Source organism: Panthera tigris, chromosome D3 (genome assembly GCF_018350195.1).
Source record: "Panthera tigris isolate Pti1 chromosome D3, P.tigris_Pti1_mat1.1, whole genome shotgun sequence".
Classification (NCBI taxonomy): Eukaryota; Metazoa; Chordata; class Mammalia; order Carnivora; family Felidae; genus Panthera; species Panthera tigris.
The window spans coordinates 43774838-43787288 of NC_056671.1; the positions used below are offsets into that span (position 1 = coordinate 43774838).

At 36.0% G+C, this 12451-nt stretch overlaps 1 protein-coding gene across 4 annotated transcripts in view; it reads right to left on the reverse strand.

Annotated features, from left to right (window-relative positions):
* Positions 1-12451, reverse strand: part of ROCK1 (Rho associated coiled-coil containing protein kinase 1) — a 175524-nt gene that overhangs the window by 113032 nt on the left and 50041 nt on the right. For all 4 annotated transcript variants that reach the window (XM_042961918.1, XM_042961917.1, XM_015534773.2 and 1 more), the window contains exons 3-4: positions 3467-3567; positions 2621-2758 (exon numbers count right to left, since the gene is read on the reverse strand). In XM_042961918.1, the coding sequence (XP_042817852.1) occupies positions 2621-2758; positions 3467-3567 (239 nt within the window). The remainder of the gene's footprint in view (positions 1-2620; positions 2759-3466; positions 3568-12451) is intronic.

Here is a 12451-nt window from a genome sequence, read left to right on the forward strand (position 1 = left end):
CATGAGCAGGGGAGGGGTGGAGAGAGGGAGAGACACAGAATCCGAAGCAGGCTCCAGGCTCTGAGCTGTCAGCACAGAGCCCGATGCAGGGCTCGAACCCACGGAGTGTGAGAACATGACCCGAGCCGAAGTCGGACACTCAACCGACTGAGCCACCCAGGCACCCCTAACTGTGGTTATTTTTAAGGAGTTGGAAACTTTTTTCTCTATATGTTGCTATACTAATTAAATTTTATACAGTGAGAATTTTTTAAAAATTATAATACTTTCAAGTCTCCTAAGCAAAGAAATATTGTGATTCTGACTTAACATGTGCTTTTGGTGAGGTCTACTGCTAAATTTATATTAATACCACAATTCTCAAGAAGTCTAAAAAAACGATTACAGCCTCAGCTGTCCATTAGCTGTGTGACGGGGCAATCTGTTTAACCTCCTTAAGTCTCTGTCACTACAATCTCTTCCAGAAAAATTTAAGGGACTATATAAACTTGTTTGACTTTTATACCTGCTGCTAGGTCAAAGACTGGACCTAGCAGTGGCAGTTTGTAAGTGCTTAAAAATGTCTAATGAAGAGAAGCATAAATTAATCTATAAATTGGAGGCATATCAATAAGGATTAACTACCTTTCAGAGTTGTTAAAAAGATTAGTGAATGTAGAATATAATGGGTACAACAGATGCTCAATAAGTAAGAGCAGTCAATAAGAGGAGGAGCAGTAACAACTAACAAGCAGGAAGAGGACAACAGCTAGAGTCAAGCAGGAAGAGTGAGGTCCATTGATATGAAATTCACAAGAATACCAAGCATAAATATAATTTCTTATTTGACCAGCGCTGAAGTTAAAAAAAGAGCAAATTTACAAAAGAACATTTAAAAAAAAATTTTTTTTAACGTTTATTTATTTTTGAGACAGAGAGAGACAGAGCATGAACGGGGGAGGGTCACAGAGAGAAGGAGACACAGAATCCGAAACAGGCTCCAGGCTCTGAGCTGTCACCACAGAGCCCGACGCGGGGCACGAACCCACGAACCGCAAGATCATGACCTGAGCCGAAGTCTGACGCTTAACCAACCGAGCCACCCAGGCGCCCCACAAAAGAACATTTTAAATGAGTAAACACAAGAAGATTAGAATCAAACTAAAAATAAAGCCCTAGAGAAAATGATACCTTATTTACACAGACATTTGACTTAAAATCTTTGTTTCATTTTTTCAGTAGTGTTTAATGATTTTAGTTACCAATTTAGTTATTTTAATTTAAAAAGATATTTTAGGAAAGGATAAGAAACTAAGTGGCATCTCATGGCTATCCCAAATTAAAGGATACAATTTGTCATTTGGGCACCATAATTAAAGAAACAATGTTGATTTGGTAGCAGTGGTTCTCAACCAGAGGAAATAACTGTCTTCTGACACCACCCCTCCCCCCCCCACTACCACCCAAGTAAACATTCAACAGTATCTAAACACAATTTGTTGTTGCAAATGGTATGTGGGCTGGGGAGGGCTGCTACTGGCAACCCCTGGGTAGAAGCCAGGGATGCTGCTAAAAATCTGATCATGTACAGGACAGCCCCAACAACGAAAGACTATCTGGCCCAAAATGTCAATAATACTGAGCCTGAAAATCCCTGCTCCATACAACTGATAAAAATAGAGCAGACATTTCAGGTATAAAAAGTCACATGTAAATCTTAAACATTTTCCATATTCTCTTTATTCCAATTACTAGTATGCTTCTTTAGGATACTCTACTATATACTGTAAATTAATAAATCACAAAATTCATATTAGTAATTTAGAAATGATTAGTGTACCGGCAGTTTTTCTTTTTTTTAAAACCAGAAGATGATTTACTTACCCCATATATCTTTACATAAGAACCCCCAATACATAAGACAAAAAAAATGCGGAGTCACTCTAGTTGAGGTAGAAACAGAAAACCCAGAATTATAACCTACCCAAATTCCTGCTTGTCCCCATGACTTCACCTGAGATCTCCATAGTTGGAAAAAACAATCTAAGGCAATTTCCACATTTTTGACCAAGGGAATTGAGGCCCAGAGATGTATTACCTTGGCCACAGCTTCATAGACAGGTCTTTGACCGTTAAGACTAGAACCTATAACTACTGACTTCTACTGTATTTTTCTTTCTACTGAAAACCCTACAGCCAATACAAGATTATTTGAAGGCCTACCTTAACTCAACTTTCCTTCATTTTCCCATTCCTTCCTCTCCACAAAGTAAGAGAGACAAATAGAGGAACAGATGGTTAAATAAAAGAAAAGGATCTCATATCTGGGGAACAAACTTAAATTTCAATATTAAATAAAAGTATCCTCTTATAAGATAATAATGTACGACTTCCCCCAAATCAAAGCAGATTAGTTAAGTTTTCTAATATTTAAAGTCTATAGGCACATAATTATTTTGCTTTGGCCTTTCTTCCTAGAGACAACCCAATAAAATTAAATTTTATGATTAAAAAATGATATATCAGACAATTCTGTAATCAATAATAAATTCTCTTACTCTTCTAAAAAACAATCTAAGCTTCTCACATACGTTTAGTTACAAACTCATAAAGCAATAATGAAATAGAAGCAAAATCATACCTGAACGACCCAAGGACTGTTAGCAAAAGCCATGATGTCTCTTTCTTCCCAGAAAAAAGCAGAATCAGATCTCTTAATCATTTCAAATTTACTAAGAAGCTTCATAGCATATACCTTCCTGGTGGATTTATGCCTTACCTTTAAAATTGAAAATGGAAAATAATAACCCTTTTGTTAACAATTAAAGCTCAGGATTTACCAGGACAATTTACCAAATTATTTTAACAACTTGTTAAATAATATTATTGTTCTAGCTACTTTTATTTTGTCTCTTCTGCTGAATTATCCCAATTAGATAATCTCAAGGCTTCAATTACCAGAAGCAAGTCATGTTAGAAAAAATCTTTATTCTCTACATTATGACACACTCCATCTCCTCTACCTGGTTATGCATGCTGCTTTCTATTTATAAAACTTATGATTCCACAGCATTTTAGAAGTCTAATATTACAAGTATAGATTTCTCTTCTGATGTCTGAAACCTCTTCTCTACCCATGGATGCTTGGGGAAAATATTTCATATTATCTGCTGTACTTGACTCTAGGCTTTTTCACATCTTTGGCAAGACTATCTAAAATAATTTAAAGCAACAATTTTATAAAAAAAACAATACCATCCCAAATAATATATGTTAAACACACAAATGGATTTTTTAATTTTAAAGTTATCGTTTTGTTTTGTTTTTAAAGTAGGTTTCACATCCAACACAGAGCCCAGCATGGAGCCCAGCACGGAGTCCAACTGGGATGAGACCTGAGCTGGGATCAAGAGTTGGATGCTCAACCGACTGAGCCACCCAGGCGTCCCTAAAGTTATTGGTTTTTAATCTCATTAAAATAACCTACCAATTGAACTTCTCCAAATGCACCTCTACCAATCACCTTCACTACTTCATAATCTTCAGCTTTCATTCGTAAATCTCTAATTTTATTTATTGTGTCTTTATCTGTATGAAAAGAAAAGTTTATAATTTTAAATCATTGAAGCATTACAGGCAAGTTCTTGAAAAACAAAAAAATTCATTGAGAACTATTTTATAGTAAAATGTAAGCTTATAAAAGAGCAATGTTCAATGTATTAAGAACTGTTTTAAATAAATTCTGAAATGACTTCATTCTATTAAAATATTTTCATTAAAATCTAACTTGAGAAATGTTTCAGAAAATAAATATACTACTAATACACACTAAGGAAAATTAGTTAAGTACACAACAAATTTGAATTGAGGGATCACAAGTAAATACTTTAGATTAATGAAATAAAATTTTCTTTTTATCAAGTAAGTTTTGATGATCCAAGAAGATGTAAAGACATCCGAGAAAAACATGCAAAAAAAAAAAAAATCACTTATATCAATACATTTCTCTATTTGAATTCTCTATTTGAATTTAGTTTTTAACTTAAAACACAGTGGGAATCTCTGCAATTATTTATATAAACCTGTCATGCTACAAACTACAATAATTTACAAATCCCCACTGGATAGATATTCTAATTCCTAATTTGGTCATAGATTAAAATAGGTCTATTTTAATCCACATGGGTCAACACTGGCATGAGATTACATGGAAAAGCTTCACATTTCAACGTGTACAAATACAGAACAGCTATTAAACTGAAGTTCTAGTTATTAATAAAAACTCCATATGATATTCTCATCTTTCTTTTTAAATGCACATTTAAACTCAAGTGTTTGTGCACATTATGACCAATAAACACATGCAACAGAAACCAAATTTTTACACAGGGATAACATAAGTACATTTAATTTTAGGTTACATATCTACTGCAGGATGCATCAGAAAGATACAGGCAGTAATCAAATATACTGCACAACTATTTATGTCTACCATACAGGCTCTTTAGAATCACTGTAGATATAGAAGGATGACTTTAAAACATATTTCCTCCTCTTAAGGAGTCCAACCTCTAGCAAATGAAACAGAAATAAACAATGGAAAAAAAGTACAAACAACAACAAAAAAGCTGTAAGGAGGATAAGCAGTTTGTAGAGCACTAAGAAAGATGCCTAACCCCAACCTGCCTGGGAGGGAGGTGGCTAGAAAGGGCTTTCTGGAGATAACACCTGAAACAAGCCTAAAATGAAGCAATGCAATTAGCCAGGTGGGGAGAAGAAAAGAAAGAATACTATAGGCAGATGGGTAATATAAGCAAAGGCACAGAGGAACTACACAGAAGAAAGTTCTGTGTTGCTTAAGTTTGTGACAAGGGTTCAAAGGAGGCGCTGTAGAACCCCAAACTGCTTAAGGAGCTTGAACTTTACCTGTAGACCAGTAGCTATAAAACTTTAATCATCAAAAATCCTTCTCACAATAAAATTTAAAGCAACTCAATATGTAAAATAGATAAAAGAAAGTGCCCTGCTTCAGGAGGGTAGTGGTGTGGTGGTGGGGATATCAGAGAGGGGCTGGAGCCTCATCTACTTTGAATTCTTCCATAATGCAGTCCCTGAGAGTCCTGTGGGATCTGTTGGGAGCGGAGAAACATCGTGAAAGGAAATAAGGCAGATAAACACAGTTAAATTTACATTTCAGCTAACCCACTCTGGGAAATATGTAAAAAGATGAACTGGATAAGGACAATACTGGAAGTTAATAGAATTTTAAGAGTACTGTAATGCTCCAGATGAGAGTTAAGAGAATTCTGAACCAGGATGTGTTATATAATAGGCTGTGGAGTTGAGAAAGGATCCCTAGCTCTGGTTATATGAGGTTTAGAGCAATAAAAAGGCTACAAAGTCTGTTGCTGGAGCTCAGAAAATATATCTGCTGCAAATTTATGTGGGAATGATGATCTTGCTTCCTGTTTTAATTTCTGACAGCACAGGAAGTATATAAAGCAGCTTGATTCGTGATTCAAATGACTTTATTAATTTACATATGGCATAATAAGCGCGGTTTTGCCTGTTAATTTTAGGTTGTATTCATTAAGAAACATTACCAAGTCTGGGACAAAAACTAACTTCCAAAATTAATCAGTGTTTAATGAAAACTCAGTGACAATTGAACATGGCTCTTCTCACTTAGAAAAACCTTCATCTTGTCTTTGTCTTAGATAGCTCATACTACCATACAAAATACCATAGACTGGGTGCTTTAAACAACATTCATTTATTTTCTCACAGTTCTAAAGGCTGGAAGTCCAAGATCAGGGGACCAACGTGTAATTTCTGGTGAGGCCTCTCTTCTTGGTTTGTTGGCAGCTGCCATTTCTCTGTGTGTTCACTTGATCTCAAGTGTGAGACAAGGTTAAGGACACCAACCTATCTTATCAGAGCCCCACCCTAATGGCCTCATTTAACCTTAATTGCCTCCTTATCGGCCCTATCTCCAAATACAGCCATTGGGGTTTAAGGCTTTGACAAAATAAATGGCAGGGGGGGTGGGGGGAATGGGACTACACAAAATTTAGTCTGTAACAATCTTTTTTAAAAAATCACAACTAAACATCACCACTGCTAAGCAATCAACTTGCTTTATACTAAGATAAATTGGATGTTCAGTTCCAATTTCTAACAAAAATTTACAGAATTGATGATGTAAGTCCACAAGAAAGAATGATGTACCACTTACACTGTGGTAAAATAACATATGATAGATTCAGATATTTTCCACAATGTACCTGCTGATGTATAATAAAATAAATAAATATAGGCCTCAACCACCTTGCTGTTTGCACAAGCTTTGTCAATTTGTCCAACTAAGCCTTTTTCTGTACCATACGTAATTTTAACTACTATCACTTGTAACACACCTTAGCAGACTCCATTTCAAACTGTACCTGTTATTTTCTCATCTTTCTTTAAAAATATTCTTGCCTATACTTGTTCCATGCAGACTACACAGAGAAGATAATTCTTTAGTTACTTCAAACTCAGCGCTGACTCCTAAAATAAACACGAATCAAGGAAAATCACTCAAAATTGTTCGTCTTATTTTTTGACTATTGATGTTGCTCTCGATGACCTCAATTCTTTGAGCAAGTGTTCTTGCCAAAAAGCTAATAGTCTTAAGGAAATTTTTCTCTATATACAATATTTTTATTTTTTATTTTTTTTGCTGCTGCAAACACTCACCATTGGTGAACAGCTTTCCCTGTTTGGCTAACAAGCCACTCATAGACTAATAATGTAAGGTCACAGCCTCATTCCTTTTTTTTTTTGTGAATAAAATTCTGTAATTAGATATTCCATTTCAAATTTTCTTTTTTTTTTCTATTTTTGCTTTCCTGTGATTTGGGAATATTACGATGAGGGCTGACTCTGGTAATGTCAATATATATAATTTCAGCACAGCTACAGTATCACTGCATAATAAACAATGCTTTGCCATTTAACTTCACAAAATAATCCACACTTGACTGTGCCTCAAAATGGTAACATTCAAAGTTCACTTTTCTCTTTTTTTTTTTTTTTTAAATTTTTTTAACGTTTATTCATTTCTGAGAGACAGAGCATGAGCGGGGAAGGGGCAAAGAGAGGGAGACACAGAATCCAAAGCAGGCTCCAGGCTCTGAGCTGTCAGCACAGAGCCTGATGCGGGGCTCGAACTCACGAACTGCGATACCATGACCTGAGCCGAAGTCGGATGCTCAACCGACTGAGCCACCCAGGCGCCCCACACTTTTCTCTTTTTTGACACAATGGGGTATGCACTGGTAAAAAAAAATAAAATAAAATGCTGTCATATGGTGATACACATGAAACTCTGTTCAGCTGTAATTGTATCACTGTGATTTAGCTGAGTAGCCATGTGAAGCAATAACAATGTCCTGTAGGAATTCTGTCTGGACTACTCAATTCAGACACCGTAGCACAAAAACAGTCACAGATAATACAAAAAAGAATGAATGTGGCTATGTCCCAATAAAACTTTATTTTCACTGAAATCTGAATTTCATACAATTTGTACATGTCATATTTTCCTTCTTTTGAACTCTTATCAATCATTTAAAAAATATAAAAAATATTCCTAGCTCATGGGGCATACAAAAACAGGTGGTGGGCCAGATTTTTCCTGTGAGCTATAGTCTGCCAACCAGTGCTCGAATAGAAACCCAGCTCCCCACTAAGAACACTGCTTCCCTTGCAGCTCTCAAGTGGTGACCTTTATCCTCCCCCACACATGTCTTATACCCGTGGCCCTGAAGATGGAACAGAAGAACTGCTATCTCTACATCTCCTACCCTAAATCTGCCAGCTTTGATTTTCATGTTATATGTTAGGTTATATCTCTCACTACCTCTCATTACTGATGTAAGCTACCTCTCTTGGGTCATCAATCTCATTGCTAGACAATTTTAGTTCCTGGTTTACTGACCTCTCCAACATTCACCGGTTTTAATTCCTAAGATTTTAATATTTCCATAAATGACACTTCTAATAACCTGGCCTCTCAATACCTTTAAACTTCTCTCCTTTACTATGTATATATATACATACACATATACATACACTATATATAGACAGCTTCTCTTTCTTATCACCCCAAATTACATTACATGGTCAATTATTACAATCACTCACTTGCATACATCTTTAATGCCTTCTTGGCTCTCTTCTGCTTCATTGTCTTTAGTTTGTCAAAATCATAATCCTAGTTAAATCCAATTCTCCAACTAACTCTTGTTAGTACCCACGCAGTTAAGTAAGTCTGGATGAATACATAAAATCATATTGACTGATCCCACTTTAAATTCATAATCACAAACATAAAGCTGGCCCCTAATTCTGCTTGGCATTCACACTTCACTAGTCTGTTCACTCTCCCATTCTGCTAGAGACCATATTTTACATTTTCCTCCCTCTTCTCAAACCTCACACAGCTCTCCCACTGATCCTCATTCATAGCTAAGACCTTTTTGGCTACCACTCTGAAGCAAATGAAACCATCAAGAAAACTGCCACAGATTTGTCACCACACACACACCTATATATTTAAATGTCAGCATGGGCACTCATATATTTGGTCACCTTTACTACAGGAGAATACTGCTATTTTATACCAATCTCTTCACCAGTGATGTCACACTCTTTTTCACTAGTTCAAGGACATTGCTTCAGCAATACTACCCTTTTTCTCTTGAATCATTAAGTTTCCGCATTCCTAACCAGATCCTATGGTTAGATCATGCTTTCATTCTCATCTTAAATCTCTTCATCCCATTTCTCTCACCAGCTACTGTCCCATTATTCAACTCCACTACAGCAAATACCCTCAAATGTTGTCTCTCCTCTCAGTTTCTAAATCTTTCTTCATATTTGCTCTTAAATCCACTCTAGGTGGGCTATGGCCATCACCTTTCTATCAAAGCTGCACGTCAAAGTCACAGACTACCAACATGTTGTTAAATCCAATGACAAATTCTCAGTCCTCATCCTGACGTAACAGCAGCTTTTGACAGTTTGGTCCATCTCTGCTGGTTTACTTTTTTTACTCGACTTCCACATTCTTCCAATAACACTACGGATGTTTTTTCAAACTCAGTGGCTACATCTCAGTTGCCTTTGCTGGCTCTTCCTCCTCTCCCAGAGTTCTTAACACTGAGCATTTCAAGGCCCAGTCTTTCATAGTGTTTTCTTCTCTATATTTATTTCTTTGGGGAGCTTTAAAAGCCATCTACATGTCAACAAATTTTTATTGATTTGATTGGTAGTCCAGATGTCTCTCTTAAGCTTCAGATTTATATATTCAAATTGCTTACAAAACATATCTACTTGGGTAACACACCTCTCAAATTTAATGTGCATGAAACTTGAAGAGATGTTTTGATCCAAAACCTCTACTTGTGATCTTCCTATTTCCACTGATAGTTCAATTTTGCTAAAGCCTAGATAGCGCATTCTTGACTCCTTTTTTTCCTTACGTACCACATCCTATCATTCAGAAAAATATGCTAGCTCTACCTTTGAAACATTATCTCCAACTTTTCACTCTCTATACTGCTTGCTAACATGCTGGACTATCATCTCTTCCTTGGATTACTATAATTGCTTCTTAACTGATTTCCCTGTGTCTCTCCTTGCCTCTCCATAGTTTATTCTTAACCCTGGGTGATATTCTTAAAAACACAAGTCAGAGCATGTCACTCCTCTGCTCAAAACTCTCTAATGTCTTGCCATCTCAGTCAGAGCAAAAGTCAAAGATCTTACAAGACTCTACATGACCCAGCCTCCCTATTTCCTTACTTCTCTGACATTATCCTACTATTCTCTTACTTGCTCAATCCTCTCCAGCCACAATGGCTTCTTCCTTGCTGCTTCTCAAACATGTCAGGTATATTCCTCTCTTAAAGCCTTCACACTGGCTATTCCTCTGTATACCATGCCCTTCCCTCAAACATCTGCTTGGTTAGTTCTCTAAAGTACTTCAATGATTTTCTCAAATATCATTTTTTAATGAGTACCACTCTAGTTACCTTATCTAAAACTGCAAAAGTCTCAAAACTTCCAATCCTTCTTACAGTGTTCTATTTTTTCCTATAATAAATATCAACTTCTTTGTTCTTTACTGAATTTATTTCATATAAAATTGTAAGTTTGGTAAGCCCACATTAATTCTAAGACCAATAAATAGGATTATGTAACCATTAGACCCTTTTACCAATATCTGATTGTCTACTGTGCTGAGTCAAGCGATGCTGGCAGAAAGCTAAGATTCAGAGAAGTGAAATATTGCTCCACAGCACAGTAAGCAAAAAATGAAATAGGCAAATTGAGTCACAAATACACACCATAAATCTTGACAGGCCACTAACTAGCTAATCCGTCTCTAAATAATCACAAGTTGCCAAAAGAGACAGAAAGTTTTATAATTTATAGTTTCAGGGTTCCAACAATTCAAAAAGATTTCAATCTTATACAGTCTTCAATCTAACTTTCTAGCAATCAAATGGATGACTTTTCTTAAGGATCTTTAAAAAAAAAAAAAAAAAAGACCACGCTTCATATCCAGTGAATTCTACTAGAAATTTGCCCTAAGGAAATTAGATATAATGTGGAACCAAGATTTTTACAATGTTTTTTAAAATGTAAATATTAGGGGCGCTGGGTGGCTCAGTCGGTTAAGCATCCGACTTCAGCTCAGGTCACGATCTCACGGTTCGTGAGTTCGAGCCCCACGTCAGGCTCTGGGCTGATGGCTCAGAGCCTGGAGCCTGCTTCGGATTCTGTGTCTCCCTCTCTCTCTGCCCCTCCCCCATTCATGCTCTGTCTCTCTCTGTCTCAAAAATAAATAAACATTAAAAAAAATTTTTTTTTAATAAAAAATAAAAAAATGTAAATATTAAATAATTTTACATACATATAATGGAGTATCAGATGACATTTAAAATTGTGTTGTTAAAAGAATAATCATATAGAACAATAGTCAACATACAATGTTGAGCAAAGAAACAATAAACAACTGCGCAAATATATAAACACAAATATATAATCGGTATGTGTAAACAGAAAAGACCAGAAGGAACTACACCAAAACAAAAATTATAGTCACTTTTGAGTGTAGCGTGATTTCAGAGTATTTTATTACTCACATATTTCAAGTTTTCTATAATTACTATTGCTTTCTACTGAGAAAAAGACATATTTGCCTAGTCTAGGATCCAAGATTATAAACTGCACCATAATTTTATGTACCGCTACAGACTAAAGACACATCCCAATTGCTAAATAAGTTTTTTTTAATGTCAGGACGGGGGCACCTGGGTGGCTCAATTGGTTAAGTGTCCGACTTTGGCTCCAGGTCATGATCTTGCAGATCATGAGTTCGAGCCCTGTATCTAGCTCTCTGCTGACAGTGTCGAGCCTGGAGCCTGCATTGGATTCAGTGTCTCCCTCTGTCTCTGCCCCTCCCCCTCATGCGCGCGCGCGCGCTCTCTCTCAAAAATAAATAAACATAAAAAAATAAATAAAATGTCAGGATGAAATATGGTAATAAAAGCTATGCATAATACACTGACCAAAGTACTGCTACTCTTTGCCTAAAGAAACCAGTATACCTTTATACTTTTGAAGTAGTCAAACAAAGCATTTCTAAAAGGCTCTAAAATTACATAAAACTTATCTATAAAATCTACAATGTAATATTCAATTCTATAAAAATCTGATCATTTCAAAGCAAAAATTATTTTATGCCCAAATCTTTGAACAAAATTCAAACTCCAGGAAGATGTGCCGTGTTTTGCCAGTGTACACACCCACAAGCGCACACATACAGAGTAATACAGTTTAGAGAAATAGATGGGGAAGGAAGATAAACCCAAACTCCTTAACACAGTATAAAATGGCTTTTAGACCTTGTCACTGTCTGATTCTCCAGTCTTTTATTTCTACTTCCCCCAGTATGCTCTACCAATGTCCAGTCACTTGCAATTTCCCACATTACCATACTGTTTCACATCTCCATACATTTGCAGATATTGATCATCAGCCTGAAGTGACCTGTCCTACTTTATCTGACCAAGTTACTATCAAATAATATCTAATTCTGTATGTATCTCCTCTTCAGCCACTGCTGATCCTCTCAAGCAGATGGAATAACTCCCTCTCCTCTGAGACACAACTACTACTTGATTATTTCATCTATCAATCTGGACTGAAATCGCTTATATAGCTATGTTTTTTCTAGTATATAGTACATATAGTACATTCCCATTTCCTTAAGGATAGAGACATTTCATTCATGGATACGTCCCTGATGTACATATATGCTCAATGATACTGAAACATTAAAAACATTTAATGATATAAATGGAGACAATCAACTACATGCAGCTTTTACCTACTCAGGAACAAAAGAAAAGTCACACAT